The sequence below is a fragment of the Pleurodeles waltl genome, chromosome 4_1 (assembly GCF_031143425.1).
Source record: "Pleurodeles waltl isolate 20211129_DDA chromosome 4_1, aPleWal1.hap1.20221129, whole genome shotgun sequence".
Lineage (NCBI taxonomy): Eukaryota > Metazoa > Chordata > Amphibia > Caudata > Salamandridae > Pleurodeles > Pleurodeles waltl.
In genome coordinates this window covers 889,604,464-889,627,785 of record NC_090442.1, presented here as the reverse complement: position 1 = coordinate 889,627,785, position 23,322 = coordinate 889,604,464, and the positions used below count along the sequence as shown (strand labels likewise).

Here is a 23,322-nt window from a genome sequence, read left to right as displayed (position 1 = left end):
GTTGCCTGTTATTTGAATGTATGTCATTTTGTATTTGTGCATCTTTTTTTTGTTTTTTGTAAACTGTTTATAGCATTCTGATGTGCTTTTAAAATGTGGGGATTCTTTTCGCCATAAAAAAAGTTACATAAAGCACTTAATCAGGTGGCAACCAGCCCTAGTGATCATCGGATGCTTAAATGCACACAAACCACAACACATGTGAGTCTATGTAGAAAGAAGGTGGTTTATTCGTTGCATGTAATGTTGGAACAATGACATTTATAAAAGTGGTGCACGATCATTTACCTTGCATTTCATGGAATGGAATTTTCAAGCATGCACCATTTTTAAACTATTTTAAAAATGGTCAAAAAGTGATACTATAATGCATCAGTTAGTAAATGCTTAATTACACTCACTGAAATTTCAGTATATCACAAGATTCAGTTAGACTGAATAAAGACTCCTAATCCTTAAATGAACCTTCTAAATTACAAATACATTGTGTGGATGAACTGTGAAAAATGATGTACAGAATACCCACATTTCTCTCATTTGTCTCTTTATCACTAGAATAAGAACTATAACAGTGTGACCAGCTCCTGAAGAAAGTATTGCATTTCAAACATTGAATGGATATGCTTATATCTGCTTCAGCCCAACATGTTGTATATATACACATACCATCAGACCATCCTGACACTTCCTGTATTTTCATTGTGCCAGCCACACAGTAGGAAGACTGCAGAAATACAGCTACTGATTGTGGTACTAGGGAATATTGTACAGTAGCATGATACCCCTTCTGGAATCCGTTAAAGTCATCAGCAATGATGGCTCCGACATGCTTTATTTTCTTATGGGACATTGAGTGAAATGTATGTGACACACTCTTTCTTAAACCATAAATAAGCCCTCATCTCTCTTCTGTGTAGATTCTGATTGTGAAAAACCTTGAGTGTTTTAAGACTAGACTGGGTTGCTGCAGACTACATGGATGCAGTCTACTGCAAGAAAAGTTACTCTGGGTGACTCAGGAAGTACTTGCAGGGACCTGCGCCACTCGCTTAACCGCCAACTCATCTCTACTTGGCTGTTACTTCTGTCGCCCACCTGAAAAACGAAATGTTCCCTTAGACTTTTCAAACCTGTATCACCCTCCAAAAAAGTGTTCATTCTTCGTTTACCCTCCTGGGATCACCCTCTTAAATGCTGGCTTCACCTGCATTTTTGAGTCAAGGGGTTAGCAGGTATGCACTGAGAGCTGGCAAACGACAACATTTGTAGTAAACCGGTTTTTGTACATCCTCTATATGAGGCTCATAATAAGATGAGTTGTCCAAAGCTGATCACTAGAAACGAAATTGCTGTTCTTTCTTCAAAGGCTCCTCACCACTACCGATCTGGAACCTTGGTTTACATATCTGGCTTTTCTACAATGTATGGAAAAGCAAGGAGGACTATTATGAGTAGACAAGCTACCATGTAAGATGAATGTTGAGCTCAAGCTCTTAATTGCTCTGCTAGGGATTGTTTGTCCACTACTCTGTCTCTGCAGAACAACTAACGCCTACTACAGTTACCTCACCTTTCAAAGCACTGCATCAAGCCGAGACTCTAACTTAACAGCTGGGTTATTATGTAGAACATTAATCTTCATGCTGGCTAAATAAGCCTAGATACAGAATGCATACATTTTCCTCCAGTTCATTCCAATTTTGCACTGGTCCATCAGTTCAAGATGGAAACGTTCCAGCAAACATCAGCAAGGAGTGTAAAGGCAGATGTGTATAGAGGCAACCGAAGAGGCAAAGGCAGACCTATAAATCATAAGATACAGCCTGTGTGGCCTCCTTCTAGTCCCAGCTACTCTTTCCTGCACAAAGAATTGTCACGCTCAATAAAACACTTCATTGCAAAACATTCTTAATGAGGTAACAGACGCAATTACCTTGAGAGGGAAGATTGAAGAACAGTCTCAGATTAGCAATGTGGGATTTAAAGCTAGTAGTTTTTCCACGAAATACTGAAAAACGTTGTGTCTCTATTTCTATTTCTAATATCAACATTGAAAATAGACTTTCAATAGACTGTGGAACGGACTTGTGACAAACGCTTGGAGATCAAAGAACCAAACTATTTCATGAAATATCATTAGGAAACCCTGTCTAAACATAGGTGTGGGCTCTGGCCTAGAAGCAATATCAAACAGAAAGTGAACTATACTTGACTCATATTTGAAAAGCAACCAATCAGAGTAGTATACTTCAAGGCATAAAGGTCAAGGTCATTTAAATCATGTCAAGAACAGATTACCTTGTTTTTAAATTAATGATTTGCAAACATTCTAGAACTTGATCACTTATAAAGGACCAAAAAGTCTAAAGCTTTCCTCGAAATTATGCCACAATAGTGATGCAGGTAGATACAGGCCTCCATTGATGGATGTAAAAAAACAGCATATTTTGGTGGTCAGAAGCCTGTTTTTAGGAAGCTACCTTCCTTGATATCCTAAGTCATTTGAAAGCTCAAAAAGCATAGTATTATGGCCATATGCTACAGTTTACTTCTCTCCAATCGATTACACTCACAATGGTGTCTTAGACTAGTCCACAGGGCTGGATCCACACCAGATTTTCAGAATAGCCACATGAGATTCATTTGCACATGAATAATCTAGACCAGAATCTTTTATAAAGTTCGTGTTTATCTTTAACAACTACCAGGGATCTGTCCTTCATGGATTCATTCTAGACATTTCCTAAAGTAGACTATGTCAAGGAAATTATGAAATGGATTCTCTGAGTGTTTTGAGAGTATGTTCTTTCACAGAGAGTACCAGATGGGCTTTGAAGAATTTCCAATCAAGTAACTGGTGTTGCATCAATCATTTAGACTAATGCTCTCTATTTCCTTTTCGAACATCAGTAATTTCACAAGGCTCTGATTGGTACCCCAGCCACTGAATGTATTTCCTTTTCAAGAAACCTGTTTCAATTTCCTGAAGCCCTTTTAATAGAAAGGTTGGGGAGGTCCGCTCAGGGAAACCAATCATAGGTTTTGTAGATATATAGTGGCAGCATCAATCTTGCTATCTCAGAATTGTCAATATAATTTGGCTGCTATCATGATATCATACTTTGTATGGATAGTTGTGCACTGCATACATGGTAGCACACAGTTGCAAGACTGTGCGAAAAAGACAGATCTTTAACATCAACACCATTAAAGAACTTTACAGCCTGCTTCTGAGAGAGACCAAACAAGATATTATTGCAAGAAGGGAAGACATAGTTACCACAATCTTTAGGTTCACTCCTGTATCTGTTTTTTCGTTATATTATTTAGGATTTTTTATAATGTACTGATTTTTTCATACTTCATCTGACATAACATAATCAAATGCTATTTCATGCACAAACTGGCACCTGAGCCTCATACATCTTGGTAGACCTGCCAATAATAGCATTCTCTTTGTCCTATAGCTATTCTGGAAACATGTCTTCATTAATAAATAATATCATTTTGAAAAGTGATTCGAGATTTTTTGAGCAATTCATGATACTTTTCTTACATTTTCTAACTCAGAATGAATTCTGTTTTGGATTGGAATATCTTCTACATTTAGCTAAATGCATGCATTGTTTCATAAAAGTCTTAAAATTCAGTAGAATCACAACTACAGTTTTTGTGTGATGTTAATAGGGGTCAAGTCACATCTCAACATAAAGAACTAGAGAAAATATTTCATCTGCCAGCACAGAGCAAGAGTTGGCCTTGTGGTGTCAGGGAGACAACCGAACAATGCAAATTCTTTTGAAAGGAGGAGTGGGTTATGGTGCTTTTTCTGATCAGTTGTGGATTTACTAATCTTAGTCAACATCGGGTAGTGGTCATTTCCATGGAAGCATAAGAAACATGGAATAAAAAGTTTTACCATTATGCCCCTGCCCTAGTACAAGCTACATACCACCTGTCAAACAGCACCCAGTCAAATAGGTTATTAATATAGCCTTAGAACCCGCCGTAGCGGGCTCTACCGGCTATTAAAGGCCCGCTCCCGCGTTAAATGCCCGAGCCGAAGGCGAGGGTATTTAACAAGGGAAAGGGTCTTTAATAGCCGGTAGAGCCCGCTACGGCGGGTTCTAAGGCTATTAGAACATTCTGCCACTCAGGGCAGAATGTTCTATTAACAAAAACAAATTGCTCACGGAGCCCGAGGGGATTAAAATCCCCTCGGGCTCCGTGAGGCTTTGTTCACAGCTGCTGCTGTGAACAAAGCGAACATTGGAATGTTGGCGCAGCAGGCTTTTACCAGCCAGTAAAAGCCCGCTTCACTCCATTGTTTTCAATTGAGCTGCCAACTTCCAATGTTCTAATAATAGAATAATGCCAGACTATGCCTTGATTCATCACACTATTTAGGGGATATGACAACACAGTGTGATAGCAAGAATATCATATGTGCTTTTTTTCCAGACAGAATAGGAGCAAGTGGAGGGCTTAATTTCGGTGTCTGGTCAGTTCCCCAGAAAAAGTACAGCTATACAAAGAAAAAGGATTCAAAGGATGCTGGTTCTCAGCCCCAATCCTGGTAACTTTAGCACACAGTTTAACATAATCACTACTAACCCCAGATGCTAAAAGCAATTATTTAATGCAGGAAACAGAAACCTCACATTTCAGATGGGAAATGCATTCTTCATTCTGCTTGGAAGATAAAATCTAAAGCAAAGTCATACACATTTCAGATGGGGATTGCATTCTTCATTCTGCTTGGAAGATAAAATTTGAAGCAAGGTCATTCAGAGAGAATGAGAAGGTAAGAGGCAGAGACCTCTGTGTTTTAATGTCTACTGTACGTCGGCAGAGATCATAAATATATTGATCCCCAGATCAGATTTTGCTTAAAACCGGGGGGGCTCGGAATTGAGTCATCTTCTTTAGTAGCTACATATGCCATAAAGTCAATTGTAGTGTTAAAGTAAATATTAAACAGTTTGATTGTTAAGAACTCTACTAATGGCAATAAGGTGACCCGGGGCTCATAATGGCTGGCATAGACCTTCTGCTCCAATATTCCAAATGTATCTTCTTCCTGTTTATTTTAGAACATCCTACTCTCAGTGGGTGAAGTGTTCTAATAGTATTATAGCCCATCTGCCTTGGACTATACAGGTTGTAAAGGCATTCTCCCTTGTTGTAATTTGGTTTCAGGCCAATAACCATTATAGCCCTATGTGGTAGGTTAAAATGCTTAATTGTATATGTACGTTAGACTTAGAAAACAATAAGAAGATGGTCCTCCCAGTTGCAAGACATGGAATCTGCCCAGTCTTTTAGTTGTGAGTACTGTTGCTGACAGCAAGAGGAACATGAAGAAAAGGCTATGATGGTCATGTGATATATTTACATATACCTGGAGCTGGAACATTGTTTTTTTTAAATGTTCAGAATGCTATCAATATGTCTTCTGGTGCTAGAGACAATGTCATAGTTTTCAACGGTAGTAATGGGGACAGGAATCACAAATTCTCTATGAAGGCTCACTTGCAAGCGTGTCTTTAAAGGTGCTGCATGCTTGCTGACTAACACTGCAGATAACATTTTAAAGTTGCAATGTTTTTTTCTTTTTTGCTGGTGAACAACACTATACATTGAGTCAGAATCAGATACAGGATATGTACAAACCTATTTGTCTAGCAAGTGTGAACAGGAAGCCATATTGCTACCTGCAAATGGTGTCAAGATGTTGGGAGCTGTGTTTCCAGTTATCCCAATTACAATCAACGTCTTGTCTGAGAAAAGCATAAAATGTACTTCATTGTAAAATGTTATAAAATTTCTTAAACACATTCTATTGGTATTTAAACACCACCCATAACCTAAATGCACGGGGACAGTATTTTCAGCACATAATATATTTTGACACATTTATTGATGGCTGGCCTGAAAATGTAAATGTACAAGTTTTTACACATTGAGAAAAACAGAAAGGGGAGATCAGGAGATATTCACATTAAAACAGAGAAAGACCCATTTTTTATATTTGACAACCAACACTTAGGATTTTACATAGTTGTTTACACACTATTAGCGTTAGTACTGTTTATAATGTGCTAACACAGCCTGCCTAACTTGCTCTATAACCACGTCCTGTGCACATATGGTAAATTAGAATTGGCTTTTATGTAGTGATTTTGAACCACGTAGGATCTTCGGACTATCCTAAAATGTGTTAGACTATATGCTAATATTACTGTTCTGTTTTACATTTCTGAATGAAAAGCCACTCCAGAAACAAAATGTTTACCTCATCACAATGATTAAAAACCTCTGTCCTAATGAAGAGTTTCTATAGGGCTCACAAATCACGTAGGCCCAGTTTCCCTTGCAGATGAAATACAGTAAATCTGTATGAAGAATACGAATTCAGATTGAGCTACTTAAAGCAATCTATTACAACAGAACACAAGCATTCTTAGATAACTTACTTCAAACTATTCTTGGAGTGGTGCAATATGTATAACTTTGATGGCTGGTGGGATATGTCCAATGCCATGGCCAAGGTGGCTCAGTTAGTTAAATATTCACTGTTGGCAACTGCTGTGGTCTGAGTCCCAAAGTTTAAAATCCAACAAGGCCAACTGTGCCTTTCATTCTCTCAATTTTTCAAACTGAATGCCCTTGCGTTCTGTGTTTGTTACAACTGTTATTTACAGTGCTAAGAAATCGCACAAGGTCATTATGAAGCATGATGTTAAACAAGTATTATCTTACTTTAAGGTGGCAATAATAAAATGGTTCTATACCACACTGATGCTTGTAACACTACGGTGGGACACTTTCACCTCAGACATTTCCATTCTGATAGGTCTGACTTTTAGTAAGTTGTATTTTATATTGCCGTCCTGGATTGATCAGGATCACTCTTCTGAACCGTTTTTTTGTAATCAAATATGAATGTTGTAAGATTTTTTAAGGGGAAGACCAGAAATAAACCATTTGTTGAACTCACTCCTGACTTGGGCAAGTATCTGGTTTTACTTTTGTCATGGTTCTCAGTTTCATTGTTTAATTTATGCATTCATCATGTATATAGTTCACATGGTCCAGCATTTCAGATCTGACTAGTTTGAACATTAGTAGCTAATACTTTTTCCATCAGGCTACCATATAGCAGACAAAATACATACCTTTTTTATTTCGTCTACTTTCCCAGTCATCTTTATTTGTCGAGACAATTCACCAACATCCCCAAATGTATTCATAAACGTTCACATTATTTCATTGTATGGATTAGTGTTACATTGAAGTCTATGATGAACACTGATTTATAAGTAACCACATGATTTTTGCAATGAGCCTATACTCTTTCCTGTCTTGATGCATATAGCAATATCTTTTAAGCCAGTGATGCCCATTGTTGGTCAGTGATGGCTGTACCATTCCAAATGTTCCCAGTAACTGCCGACTGAACTAAATTAGACTATGTAATGGATTTCTATTTATGTCTATAATATACTATGTAGTGATTTCTATCCATGTCAATTGTATGTACATTGACTCTATGTGGATAGCCAAAAAATCTGGTACGATTTTGATGCTTTTTGATTTACGTAAGGCAACCCTGACCTAGGCAATGTTAAATGCAGTTTGAGCCCAAACACAGTTTTTGATATTTTGATCATGTTATAATCTATAATCTCAAAGAAATAAAAAATAAAATCCCACCTTGTTGCTGTAACTGCATTGTGGACAGAGGAGAAAAGTGGGCATTTGTCTAAAGAAGAACTCACTACAAGGAGGTTGAACACATTACACGACCTGAGGCAGTGCTGCTACAAAGCAAACTACCTTTTGTGTGGGTCATCATCCTGCACCAAACCAAAAACACACACTCGAAATGTCTTTATTTGATTGATCCCTTCATCCAACACATATTGTTTGACAGCGGGTATATCTGTCACAATACTTATTTTACCTAGTGCCTAGTAGTAGTATCTACACGGATCTCATCACTAGAATAACCAAATGTAATACAACTCGTAACTAGTCAATACTTCATAGATGAAAGTGTGCCCACGTACTTTATGGAATTCCTCATAGCTTCATGGAGAGTCACTTAAAATAAGGTTAAACTCACACCTACATATATGTTGGTGATGAAATTTCTAATTAAATACCATCATTTCCCTTGGACAGATTCACATTTTCCAAAAATTCAGCCTCTTCTGTGACTAGTTCTGCATTACTTTCAAGATGAGAAAAAGACTTTTCTATGGACTCACTCCTTGGATAGTTTGCATTTTTCTTTGCAGCGTATCCTCTGTAAGAGATTCCTGTGTATCAGTTGAATTCTCAGTCACTTTTAGGACAACTATAATTTTTGTGGACATTTCTGTAATAGTAGAAACTTTCTTTTTTAATTCACTTCGTTGATCCCATCATAAACAGGGAGATCAAACTAAATTTTATACAATATTATCAGAGACTGTGTTTATTGTGTGGATGTGTTTAAATCCATAATTGACATTAGTAGTTGGCTAGTGTTTTTCTTCTGCAATACAGCATTTGTTTGAATGCTATAAACCTTTTCTCTAAAAAGTGTAGTTGTTTACTAGTAAAGCCTTCTCAGTAGCATATCAGTGGAATGTGTATTCATGAATGTTATACCTATTAACTTGGCACTTTGTAACCCAGAACTCACGTTTGTGAGTTTCACATTATTGAGTCATTTTAAACACCTTCCACACAGGAGTGGTGTTTACAACCACAAATAGGTTTATCCCTTGACAGTATATGAATGGAGATTACGACAACACTAAAAAGCTTCATTATATACATATGAAATATTGGAGGTGCAAACGTCTTGCAATGAAAGTCGCACATACAGGGTGAAAACATTCAGAGTCATATTACAAGATAGGTAACCCTTGCTATTTTTTGGAGGTGACATTAATTCAGTCTCCTGCCTACTGGCTCAGGAACAATCCTAAATGAACAGCATCACAAATGTGACAAATTTAAAGCTTCTTTTTAAAATCAATAAAAATGAAAGTTTACAAATTTCTTGAATACACATACATATTATGCCTGGCTGTTCTTCAAAGCACGTATATTCGTTTCTGGCAAACGTGCATCTTTTCAATGCTTTATTCATAGTCCGTTTCTAGTCAGCAGATGTTTTATCCCTGTGTGTAGTTTTGCTGAAAAAACACAAATCCAGTCCTGCACATCTCATCCACAACGTAGTTAAGCTCGCATTCTTCATTGTTGGAAACGTGTTTCTTTTATTCGTTTCACATGATGGTGATGTACAAAAACCGATCTTCGTTTTGTGCTCACGCTGCAAACATTTAACTCAACAAACCTGAAAGAAAAGAAAGGGACGGAGTGAGTATGCTTCAGTGGTAAAGAAATGTTTCAATTTTTATAGTGCAGCGTATGTCAGAACACAGAAAACACACTTTTAATAACAACATAAGTGTTATTTCTCTTTGTTTCTACTGTTACTTTCAAAGGACTTGGGGAACGGCAGAATTAGTCCCAATAGTATTAGTTATTAATAGAAGTTAAGAGAACCAGTTTAAAATACAGGAAGAAGCAGATGAATCGCTTTAGCAATATTAATTTTTTACAGATTCTACTTCATAAAAGTTTCTGAGTACTTTGCAAGGACGATTTACATTTATGAAAAGTGCATTTTGTTTTAAGATTTCAGTTAAAATATTGCAAATGTGTACTGACCTCACCCTTCTCATAAAAGGAACACTTGAAGTTAAAGAATGCTTTAAAAAGGACATTTCATCACGTTCATAAAGAAAGCAAACAGTTTGAGCCAAACCAAGGAGAAGGGGAAAAACTGACCAGAACCAGTTTGGGATAGGCCAGGCATTAACCTCCCCATCCAAAAACTGGCACAAGGTGTAAATGTAGTGAAAAATAAGGGGCAACCCTGTGTTCCTCAGAACCTGAGTTTGTAAATCTGTTATAGAAAACAGTGGATCTTATGAATGCATTTAAAAAGATACCTTCCATATTTGAAAACTACTGAAAGAGTAGAAAAAACCATACCCCTCCCTCTCATATCAATCATACCATTTGGAAATGGACAAATGAAAATGGATCAACGTTTTTGAAAGAGACAATGTATATACCTTTAAAGTATTTCCAATTTGATAACATCCCTTCAAAGTTTAGATGTTGGTAGCCAGTGGTTGCTAAGTTCCATGGGTAATCCGGGAAATCATATTCTGAATTGCAATGTGTTTGAAATAGTAGGCACCCCTTTAAGGTTGAAAAATGGGTAGCCAGAAAGTGGACACATCTTCCTAAAGGGTAGAATATACCCAATGTCTGTCGCATCTCACCAATTTCCAGATAAACATCAGTAGACCTACATGTCAACTTTGAAGGGGCGCTTTCAACGCAAAGCACCCGTGACAACCGTTCTGCTTGCTAACATCGACCTCCTTGTGGCCTGGCCAACGGTAAGCTCTAGTTAAGGCTCCTCGTGTGCACTTGGACCTTGAGAAGTTAAACTATTTACCAAGACAAACTTGTCCCTGTATCGGACACATGCTCCTTTACAGTCGGTCTGAACTTGTGATTTTGACCTGGTCCACCATGAACAGGTATCTGAGAATGGTGCTTTATGGCACTATTTTCAGCTAAACCTATAAGTCTGGTTCTACTTATTGGATTTGTGTTGCTTTGGTGTTACTTTATTTATTAAAATGTACTCTATTATTTAAAATTGGTTTGGGATTTTTCTTGTGTTGTTTTTTCACTTTATTACTGTGCTGCATAAATGCTTTACAAATTGCCTCTAAGTTATACCTGACTGCTTTTGTGTCAAGCAACTACTGAAGGGTTAAGCATAGGTTTATTTAGTGACATTTGTGATTCACCCATCCATGGTTTGTGTTTATTCCCTGAGTGGGCTCTCACCCCTCTCAACATATAACCCAGTTTATTACAAGGGGAAGCTATGCAGGATTGGGTTGGAGAAGGCCATGCATGTTTTGATGTTGATCTATGCTTGGTGGCGATTCATGCTTGATGGTGGACAGTGATGAAAGTCATGGAGAAGCACAGAAGGATGCTGAAGCAGATGTTTTTGTCCTTTCTAAGAAGGACATTGTCTTCTACTTTAAGAGTAGCTAACTCTGCACTGCAGAATGGCCTTAAGCCGAATTGGTAGTGTTGTGGAAGATTGTTCTTGAAGATCTATTCTTGTAGCTGTATGAATACTGCTTTTATCATGATTGCTCCTACAAATGGTGGATGGGTAAGGAGCAAAATTCAGAGTCCAGGATAGGTGCCTTTAGCAAGGGGAACATCTGTTATGTCTTTAGGGAGTTTGGAAAAACCTGATGGCTCAGAGATGGAATTAATGATACAGAGATGAGATGTTAGCACATCTCATTGAAGAGATTTAACCATAGATGTAGCAGGTGGCCTTGAGTGAGTTCGGAATGATGGTAAGTTCAGGGAATGATAAGAAGTTAAACGTAGAGGTAGATGAATGTGTGATAGGAAGTAATATGAATGTCTGCATCATGCTGTTAATGTGGGCTCTGATGCTTCTGATTTTCTCATTGAATAAGTGTTTGATGGTGCTGTGTTTTTGACTGACGATGGACTGGAGGACCTGGAAGTAGATTAGTGTATTATGAAATGGCTTTTTTGCTGATTGTGGTGTTGTAGAAGGTGGCTTTCATTGTGGTGATGAGGGGTCCCTATGCAATGTGTAGTGCAAAGTGTTATGGGCATCACTGCAGTACCTTTATGTGCAATTACTAAGATGCAGGATGCTGCATTCCATTCTAGCTTTCAGGGTGCTACTTACCATGTTGACTCTGGGCCTTTTGTGTTATACATTCAATTTAGGTTGATTCATCCTCTACCTGCATGGCTCTATTGCACTGCGGAAGGAAGCAAAGAGGCACCCAAAAACACGTTTAATCCCTTAAATTAGTGGCAGTATATTTGGATGTTCTTTCTATGTCATTAGGTATGTACATGCTTCAACACATGCTCTCCTTGGCTTCTCAGTGAGTCATGGCTGGGGGATATATCTGCAGTGCCAATGCATATGTTTCCAAGAACTTGCCATAGGCTTTGGCCATGGTCCTCCCTAACTACAGAGATTAGGATATTCATGCTTGTGCGGCATTTAACAGACTTCATCGAGGAGAAGTAGGACTTAACAACAATGTCCCTTATTTTAGCAAGCAATGCCAGTAGATATTGTTAGAAATAAAAATTAATATTTTGGCAGACTGGCAATTTAGCATTTATGGTTTTTGGTGGAGGGAATGTGTGTTGGATGCAATGTTATGAAGGGCAAAGACAGTGCTGTCATGTGTTCCCTCAACATTGATTCTGTTGACATACATGCACTACTGCTGACTACTGCTCCACTTTGTCTGTGTTTGCAGGGAAGATTGGATGGCTATCACCCTTTTCCGTACCTGGTATTGCTGCTTCCAGTACTCAGTAAGCAGGAAGGTAGCTTATAATATTGCTTCTGAGTGCTGAATATGTATTGGCTTTAGAGAAGCTTGCACTACTGACCTCAGTATTGTTCCCGGTTTCTGAGTGATGGGGACATGAACTGTTGCTCCCCTTTCTTGTCTGTGCTTCACTTGTTCTATCTGTTTGCTGGAAGCTTGTACAGCTGCTTCCCAGTAGTCTACCAGCTCTATGTCTTTGGTGGTAGCAAACATTACTGCTGCCTGGTGATTTGATTGCTCTGTTCTGAATATGTTATTTATGTTTGAGGGAGTCCAATGGGTAAAATGAAAAGGTTAATGGTAGTGTTGTTTTTTCTCTGGGAGAATATGAAATGTGCTGGTTATTATTTTTGAGGAGGCAAATTGAACATGATAATGCAGCAGAAGTCTACAGACTGGGTACATTTTGAAAAGGTGGTCCTATACCTACTGGGGTGGTATAGAGATGTAGTGATGCAGCGATGTGCCCACAATGGTCCATGACACATTGACACAAAGTGGAAATGTTCATGCAATGTTTCTTTATGTAATAGGGTGGAGTGGAAATATGGATTCAGTGATGCTTTATACACTGAGGCAATGGAGAAATGTGTTTTCCAAATATGGAAAAGCGCTTGTTCTTTCCATTGTGTAGCCAGCCTGGAAACACTACTTTCACACTGAAGCTGTGCGGAAACTGACTTATAATGGTACCGGACATAGCAGGACCAATATAAATACAGGCCTAAAAGTGTCATCTTTACCTATGTGGGTGTCATGAAGTAGAATCATTTACATTTCAGTGAGAGGCCTGCCAGTTGATGAATATCTTTACCTCTATACACCCAGCAAAAGACAATTTACAAACGTGCCATGAGTTCTTCATTGAAAATTGAATGGTGGGTGGGTAGATCATTAATGGTAGCATACACTGCATTATTTTTGTTTTATAAAAACTAATTCCCAAACATGATTCCTGTAAAGTAGCATAGGAATCTCCCTGACATTTATAGGGTTTTATCTTTTCCTGTCTAGAAATGAATATAGGAAGGCCTGCCCTCATCGGGACAGACCATTGCATGTTCAGAAAGGCAGAAGATCTACCAGTCATAGGTTTTTGAAAGTGGAGCCAGGTGAGGCTTACTGAGCCATTGATTGGAAAGAGTATATTCCAAACCCTGTAAAGTCCAGCACTTTCCCTACTGTTGCTTAGGTTGTAGTGGAAATAGTAAATCTGACCCCTTCCAAGTCTAACACGTTCCCTACTGTCATTAAAGTTGGAGTTCAAATATTAAATTTCCCCCTTCAAAGTCCTTTGCATTCCTTTCTGTTGTTTAGGCTGGAGTGGAAATAGCTAATCTGACCCCTACAATGTCCAATGCTTTCTCTACTCTTGCTTATGTTGGAGTGGTAATAGTCACTTTAACACTTCCAAAGTCCAGCACTTTCAATACTGTTGCATAGGTTGGAGTACAAATAGCACATTTTAGTCCAAATGTTAACACTTTTTCTAAACTTTTTTTGTTGTAGTAGCATTATTTTTTTGATTTATATGTTTTGTTATCTTTTTCTTTTAAATGAGTTTCGATTTCACATTTTTATATACAGTATACTAGCTTGGAGGTAAAATTGTAAATATGCTTTCTTTTTTTAAAGTTGTATGTATTTTTTTTATGTTTCTAGTATTTTTTTTAATTCATATTTTTGAATTGTGTTTGTTTTTTCAATGTTTTTTATGTTTATTTTTTTTAAGATGTTTAGAAATAATTTTGTTATTTTCTTTTATTTTACTGTTTTTTTAAATTGTATATTTTTATTTTGGTTTTTAACTTATTTTGGAGTAAAATTAATTTTAGTAATTTATTTTTAATTTAATATAGGTTTAATGAAATAATTATTTTGTACAATTTTACTTTGCAATTAACTTCTTTCGCTCGCTCTCTATCTCTCTCTCTCTATATATATATATATATATTTATATATATATATTATTGAATAATTTTAGTAATTATCAGTGTTTTTCCAAGAAATATATATTTTGCACGATAATGTCAAGCAATTATATATTGTTTTATTATATTTTATTTCTTTGTTTAAATCTGTTTGCAAATACAATTGTTCTTTCACTTTTAAAAATATATATTACATTGATTTCATTTGACTATATAATATCTATATTTTATATGAAATATTTTGTAAAGTTATGTTTTAAGGTATTACAATGTTAAAAAACATACAACTAGACACACATGTCTGTGTAATATCACTATATTTGTCTACTAGTTTTTTGTACTCAATCGTTATGTTCTTTACATTGTTAGTATGTACAGTGGATATTTTTTGTCTATGATATTTTTGCTGTAGTATTTTTGAGTTGAGATATTTGTGATCTTAATATGACATCAAAAAAACAAATAAAATTTGTAACCTATTCTAGTCCTAGACTTTGAGGAACAGCCCCTGTGACCTGAATTACATCTGATTATGATAAATAAATTCTAAACCTACTCCAGAATCCTGCTTGTTACAAGAAGCTGCCTAATGATCCTAATCTATCTAATCCAAAAAAAATCACAAATTGACCCAGGTAGGTTTTAAAGAATCTTGGCTCAATGATGAAGAGTTTGCTTAACTTAACAAATTTGATTACACTACTATTGCATTTTAAAATTTAGCCAAAATACAGAAAAAATGCACTTAACCTCCTGGCAGACCTATCGTAGGTGGTTGTCAATACATCTTACAACCTCTTGCTGACTGTGTTGATTTCCTCATAAACTCTTTTCTGATTTGGCACACCCATATACTGGAAATAGCATGTCAGTTATCTATGAGACAGAAGGATTCACCGTTAAGAATTCCCTAGACCTAAAGGCAACCTTGGTCATAGAAAGTCTGTACAGAAATATTCCCCAAACTGAAACCCTTGCAATTTTAGAGTCAGTGCTAGATACTGGTATCCTACTGCATTGGATACCTTACTCAATGATTGTTGACTGTGTTGCTTTTGCTCTCTCTAACACAATCCCTTTATTTTCAATGATATCTTCTTTAAACAGGTCAAATACGTTTTGATGGGAGTGATTTTTCCCATGCCGTGGCAAACAACAATTTATTCTAATACCAATCCTTATATATAACACATAAGAAAATGCCTATGCTGTATAAACAATGTATTTATGATTGGAGAGGCTCTAGGTTAAGTTTAGAATAATTGCGTGAATGGCTGAACAAACAAAACCATAAACTACAATATTTCCTGAAATATAACACCACTAAAATCAAATTTCTGGACATGTCAATCCAAGAAGGTTAAGCAATCCAAATTACAATAGACATTGCTCTAAAAACCTTAGGACCACTAGTGTCTGAAATGATGGCTAAGGGGGTACCCCTACCGCCTGGTTAAAAATCATTGAAAAGCACATGGTATAATGATTGTGAGATCTTATTATAGTCAAAGGAAAACCATTGTGTATGTGCTAACATTCAGAACTGAATGTAATGATATTAATAAGATTGATTTTACAAAATTGCTTTTGTTGCACACTGACAGTTTTGGAATTGAAAAAACACTCTTTACATTTCAATGAGGTCACAATCTCTGATAGGCTAGTACAAGCTTACAAAGAACCATATAAAAACTTTATGGGGTCTAGAACATATTGCCAGCCACTATTGCTATGGGAAATGACGTGCTTGTAATACAACAACCACTTTTAAATCTTGTAACATCAATGGAAAAGAATGGCAATTAGGAGTGTTTTCTAAATGTGGAACAAAAAATGTGATCTACTGTATTGAATGCCAGGTGTTTACATTACAGAGGGAAAACATCACTAGAGGTAAAACGCTGCATCCTACAACACCAATCTTGGATTTGCTTCAGTGTTCCTAATGCGCTGTTAGTCGCCCACTAACAAATTCTGAATCATTCAGGTCATGGACCAAAATGGTGTGTCCTGGGGTTGATGAAATATGTGATTAGAAGACATGATGTGGACTGTTTGTTGTCCATTAGAGAAAACTGGTGGATTTGGCAAGCTAATACTTGTTACAAATAGGGTGTTAACAAGTCAGCAGAGTGGTACTAACTAGCAACAATATTTTATTCTAGTCCTGCTTCTGTTTAAGACTTTTTCTCTTGTCTAATTGTTTTTTTCACCTTTCTTCCTCTTTTTGGCTAGGCCCTTATACACATTCTTTCACTTCATATGTCTATGACGAAGACGAAGAGTTTCTCTGTAGTGTCTTTATGACATTTGGTGTGCATATGCTCTGATTCTTGCTGTTGCTGAGAATAATTTGGTGTTTATCTAGTTAAGCTCTTAAGCTCCAGCACTTCTTCCTCTCAGAGCCTCTCAACAAGCCTGAAGTTGGGCATGTCTCCCACAAGAGAGTGCTTCTATGCCTTTGAAATTAGGTGCTTCTTTACAGGTCTCTTTTTCTGGATTGTTACTATCCTGAACCAGTATCGATTGTGTGGTGGTACCTTTCTGTGATTGTCCTCTTAGCATTAGCTTTATGCAAACTTTTCTGGCAGGCATGATTTATTGATTATCTCTAGCCTCACAGGCCTACTGAGGTTTCTGGGTCCCCTGGCCCCTTACCGTTTTGTTTCACCACTTCTAATGTTTCACCCTCATTTTTTATAGGATACTTGCTTTCTCAGGAATCCACCTTTTAAATTAGTCTACCAGGTTACTGTCCCATGTTTAGATTGGATCAGTATGGTTATTAAAACTGCTTTTAGACATTTAGGGCATCTGTAACTCAGTGGCTTGGAACTCAGTCCAAGGTTGCAGCTTCTGCCTGGCCTCATTTGCATGTGCAGGCACCGGCGGCATTCCTCTGATAATTCCCTTGGTGGCTACTTTGGCAGCTTATTGTTCCCCTTTTTGCTCATCTTTTAGCAAGTAGGAACTGATCCTATCCTTCTTTCCCCATCATAGTTCATGGATCACTGTCTGTGCCTAATACATCCACATTGTTTTTGTTATAGGTTTCGTTAGTTTCTATCTGACATAGATTTTTTAAATAGGAGGGCAGAGTGGAGTACTCATGTGTGGTATGTAATAAAGTTTCTGTATATTTTCTTTAATCTGCATCACAACACTAATTTACCATGCTTGTAGGATTCCTGCATTAAAATATAATTGATTAAATTGCCTTGGTAAGACTCCTTTTGCTAGTTTAATGACTATGGTACTTGGTGGCCTACTATTTGCTCTGAGGTTTCCATGACTGTACAATAGAGTGACTGAGCCACTTTGGTTTCAGGTGTTTTCACCCCATTTTGTGTGCTTTCCACTCACCGGTGGCATATTTCTGTGCTTTATACTTGAATTTATCACGTAGATGTGTAAACTGATTTTACGTATACTGTGCTCCTACCCAGCACCCTCACAATGTTCACTGTCTGCTGTGTTCAGACAGTGAACATTGCAGGGGTGCAAGTGCACCCTGAAGGCAACAGCATTGCCGCTGGTTTGATTTCAAGCCGGAGACAATGCTGTCGCCTGTTTGCTGCTAGGCTGACAGGTGGAAACCTCGGTTTCTGTCCATCAGTCTAACGGAAGACTCCTATTAGGTCTGGCAGGGTGGTCACCACTACAGTGGCAGCCACCTTGTCGGGAGTTTTGCAGACGGGTTAGCCTGTCCGTCAAACTCATAATTAGGTCCTAAAGCTTCTCCACATTGCTGGACTCTTTGTAAATGATTGTGTGGCCTACATTACTGTGTGCTAGGGCCTTGACAGTTTTACTGATATTTCACCAACATGTATTATTTAATTTTGAAAAACTGATTGTTTGTATAAGTTGTCCATTTCTATTCTTACCTTCACAGAGTACGCCGTAAAAGTGCATAAGCTGACATCCATGCTTTAATCCTCAATGTGTATTTAATTTAGTTCATTGGTTGGATTCGGCTCAAGTCAATCATACAATATATTTACTCTCTTTAAAACTTATCATTCAGGAGTTTCTTACTATATTTACAGGATTATTTCTGGCACTGTGAAAAAGCTCATGGCACAAAGAGAAGCATTAGTCATATCAGCTGACAGGCAAAACTATCATATTTCATTGTCACAGAAGTTATTATTAATCCTATTATCAGTATCTGATAGAGTATTAATAAGCCTAATATATATTGTTAGCAATTTGGAACATTTGAGAAACACTTGTATATTTTTGAGGGTGGCTGGCATGCGATACAAGCCCTCAATAGCCCTCAGTAGCTTATGTCATTAGTTTTGATGGTATGTTGTTTACTACTTGGACAGTGAAAGTTTGATGTGCTGATAGCTAGCACATGAATGGTGATGGGCACTACCTCCAAGCTCATTATTTAATGCTGTGCTAATTCACCTCACATTGTATTTTCAGTTGTCTTATTTTTATGGGATACAATGTATCTGATATGCATTTATTTTCCTGTTGCAAAATGTATTTACCTGTTACATAACTTTATTTTAGACTCTATTAGATCAACTTTTCTCACCTTCTATTTCTGCACCAGTTTCCTATTTCACTAAGTGGTTACGATTACGCAGAAATCCTATCACAAAATCCATAGTGGGGGAATGAAACAAGCATCTAGACCCCAAAGAAAAGTTCAATATTGGGGATGATGATTCAGACTTGTGAATCATGTTGATCTCTTCCAGTGAGTTAAGATTTTGGAAACAATATAGGGATATTGAACAATATACTGTTAAATGACTTCCATTCCTGTATGTTGTATTAGTTGTATCAGTTAGTATGTTTTTAGCCCTCGTCCAACTGTAAAGGTTTCATTGTACTTGGGCAAGGAACATAACTACCACCCCAGATTGTACTCTTCCATAAAGAACAGGGTCTTCAAAGATTTCTGAAAAGCAAGGACCGAATAAATAAATCATAGCCTGCAGTACCTTAAGGGAGGGAGCCAGTCTGGAGAAACTGAGTCCTCCCAAGCATGCTGTATTAAATTTAGGAGCAGACAGTAAATGAGCAGTAACTAGAAAGATGCAAGCTGCCATCAGATGCGTGGGCACAAACATACTTCTCAGTGAAGGCTGCTGAGCCGTGGTAAATACTACGATGAATTGTGGTAGAAAAGTTTAAGTTAACACTATCTTTTATCGAATCAACGAATGGCTGGTAGAAGAGATCTAATGTGACTAACACAATGTCACCAGTCAGGAAGGTTAGCTTTGAAGTGGCCAGAGACAATGCAACAGGTAACAAGGTTGGGCTAAATAAAGTGAATTGGCACAGTCTGGTTGGGAGGCATAACAGCTCATACACCAAAGTGCTTACTGTTATCATTGAGGAAGGGATGCACCTTCCTCAATATTAAAAAACGGAAACAACAACTAGAAGTGACAAGAAATGACACCAGATATTTGAAGTCAAAGGTTCTCTGGCCAATATGTACCATTCCAAAGGTCCGCCCACCCATTCCTTCAGTTGACCGACAGTTGTCCACCCAAACCTGACCCACCTCATACAACTTTAGAACACAGATGTCCATGTCATAGTACCTTGATTATATTGTATAATTCCGTTTTTGTCTTAGTATGAATTTTGGAACAGCTGGGTTCAAAATAAACAGAGCGTTTATTATACAGAACCATTGTCCTGGAATAGATATCGCAACCTATTTAAAAAGAGAAAACTAACTGAGCTAATCAGTCGGCTTAGAATGCTTCCACAAAATTCCATTGTTAAGGCCAGTCAGAATATTTTGTGGGACCTTGAACAACAAGCATTAGCAATGCCAATAGGTCTGGCTTTAAAGAAATGTAGTTTGGTGATATGAAGCATTATGCAGCAAGGGAATTAATATATATTCGTGTGGAAGCAAAGTCCTGTCGAATAATATTGGTTTAGGTTAGAAAGTAAGGTGATAGTTGCACTGTCAAGCCAGACCTAAACTTCCATGTAGCTTAATTGCTTCTTTTTTCATCTGTGGTACTGTCAGAGAAAAAAAAATACAATAAATCAAGTTATCTAAATCACTTTTACAGCATTACAATGTCATGTATGTGCCTTTGAAAGTTAACCTTAGCCAGCTAAATAAATAAAATGATCGCAGCTGCAATGGAGGGCAATCACTTTTTTTAGAAACCAGCTATCCCCACCCAACCACTGTCTCATTCATAGGCATCTTTAATAAAAGTAGTAGTCCCAATACACAGAGGTTTTTCAGTCAGATGAAAATGTCTTAATTGTTGCCTCCCAAGAATTCAAAAAATATTTTCTGACAGGTGTAAATTAATTTATCAACTGCCGATGCCTTTACCATAATAGTGGAGAAATCTGCAGTAACAATCCCATTCAACAGATGCTCAGTGGACGTTACAAGGAGTGGTTTGCCTTGTAAGTTTGTGAATGCACACTAACGTACATTTGTGGACATTCACAAATAGGAATTTGACCCAATTCTCAACCGGAAATAGTTGGAAAATATCTCCCCTTCCAGGATGGGAAGGACAGCTGGCTCACACGCGGATTTTCTGTGGCTGTAGGCAAAGGAGAAAAACAAAGAAAAGAAAATGTGCATTAGCACATTTGTCTGCCTTTTTCTACTGTGTGGAAAACTGTACAATTCTGCAGGAAACGGCATGAAAGGAGGCCATCAAGGTCAGCCTGCGGATTCTACAAAATAAACACAGCACAAAGAAAATGCTGCATTTTCCCTTGTTACCCATTAAAGGGGTTTCACACCTCTTAGTCCCACTGACTCACCCACATTGCACTATCTTTCAAAATCCTGTCCACTAAACTCCCCAGAGTGGCATACTTTGCAATGTGTCCCCGAAACTCATTATGATTTACTAAAGCATATATCACTACTGCCACTACAACTCATGCAATGGTCACTATGACTACTTTGATTGATTCTAATATTCCTTCTTACATCTTGTTTTTTACATAGCTTCATACAATAGTTGCAGTTTCTAATTGCTGTAAGTAAACAATATCACTGTTACACGACCCAGCTGTGCCCAGTTTGGCAAAACACTGAAAGATGGAATTAATTTTCTAGGGATTTGAAGTTATGTCCTTCAGGTGCCACGTAATTCAAGGAACCACCTTGTGGCTGTAGTAAAATGCTACTGGTCTTTTTGGCCCTGCTGTGTCTACAATGCTACTTGTAAAAATAGTACAAGTAGCATCAGTACTCGTAGTATGAACATTAGAATTAGTAGTCCTAATGATAGCAGTTTTAGGGTTGGTATTAGTAGGATCAGATGACGTAACAGAACTAAGGGTACCGATGGCAATAGCAGTGCTAGTGGTATTTTTACCAGTATTAGCAGAAAACAGCAGAGTACTAATACTAGTAGCAGTACCACTCTTAGTAATAACACCTTGGCTACACTACTCCTCGGGCCTTCATAAAAGATACTAAAATGTTCAACCAGAGCTTCTTCAAGTATTTGGACTCATCCTTTGTAAATGATGATGATCACAGTGAAGCTGGAAGCCCCTCTAAGTCTTACACCAAGTTAATCACCTTGCCTATTTTTCCGGAGTGCTAGCCAGCAATATAATCTACATTTAGGAATTTGCTTCGCTCCCTTTCAATCTGAAGCAGAACATTTTTGTTCGTGGTTATTCAGAAACGTTTACATCATCCTATAAAAAGTGACACTATCGGTTGTGTCGGTTGTGTACATGAGTAGCAAAGGTCGTCGTACATATGGAGAAATGGAAACTTGGACAAACCTAGCATAGCAGCAGCGTTTGTTTGTTTGTGATTCAACATTTTCAAATGTAGCATAAATAGGTAAAGTAATATATCAGTACTTCACTAGGAGAACATGTGATTTGTGCACTCTAATAATACAATAGTGGCATTAACCTGACTTGGCCATTGAGTGTAACTCTAACAGTGCTGTCTTTTCATAAGCTATCATGCGTCCCAAGATTTTAATACGTTTATCCTTTATCGGTTGGTATCTGAATCTTCCATTGCAGAACAAAACAAAAACCAGATCATCTGCATATGTAGAGAGATTTTGTATAAATAAACCCATAGCTGAACCCTCTATATGACGTTGATTATTCAATTCTAGACCTAATATTTTCATAAAAATGCTAAATAGGACTGGTGACAAGGAGTAACCTTGCCCAGTCGATGGAGTAACATTGAATGATCTTGACATCTGTTTTGTAACCATAAAACTTGTGTTGTGAGCTTGATGTTCAGTCTTAATTTTCTATATACATGTTACACAGTACCTAGTAACTTATTTGAGTTATTATACCTTGCAGCCATTTTGAGGTTTATTGGAGCTCTTCACAAAATACTAAAGTAAATTAAGGAAAAAATAGATAATTGTGATAGGAAAGAGAAAAACTTTTTGAAAGAGCTATGTGAGCCAGAGAGAGACAGACAAATCCTCACTCCAATACATCAAATGTCCTCGGGCATTATATATGACTTATACAAATGATTTTTTTAAATGGGTTTGCTGAAAATGATTTCAGTGTTTGATGCATCATTATGGTTCTTCCAGTATACAATCTTGTTTAATGACTTGTGTTTGTAAACATTTTGGAGTCTGCATTTGGAAGATTTATCGGGGTACATGGTTGTCGCTTTCCTCTTTATAATATTCCTTTAGGCATTTAAACAGATAATGATGACATTCTAGTGGTTTGTACAAATGGGGATGCTGTATTGGTCGGAAGGGAGGACTTGGCAGGAAGTTAAGGAGATACAGTAGCTGTCAAACAGGGGAAGTTACCCAAGGGTGTCCCAGATCACATATGGTAGGCTGGCTGCTAGATTTGTGACAAGAAGTTGAATAAAGGTTATTATGTCAATGTTTATTTTTTTATTC

At 37.4% G+C, this 23,322-nt stretch overlaps 1 protein-coding gene across 2 annotated transcripts in view; it reads right to left on the bottom strand.

Annotated features, from left to right (window-relative positions):
* Window positions 1–4,621: 4,621 nt before the first annotated feature.
* The window catches only part of LHFPL3 (LHFPL tetraspan subfamily member 3), a 651,952-nt gene continuing 633,251 nt past the window's right edge, over window positions 4,622–23,322 (bottom strand). Inside the window, exon 4 of one of the 2 annotated variants that reach the window (XM_069229643.1) lies at window positions 4,622–9,355. Coding sequence is in view for 1 of the 2 variants with exons in the window: in XM_069229644.1 (XP_069085745.1) it covers window positions 9,342–9,355 (14 nt within the window). In the remaining variant the exon portion in view is untranslated. The remainder of the gene's footprint in view (window positions 9,356–23,322) is intronic. The other variant, XM_069229644.1, reaches the window with a different exon arrangement.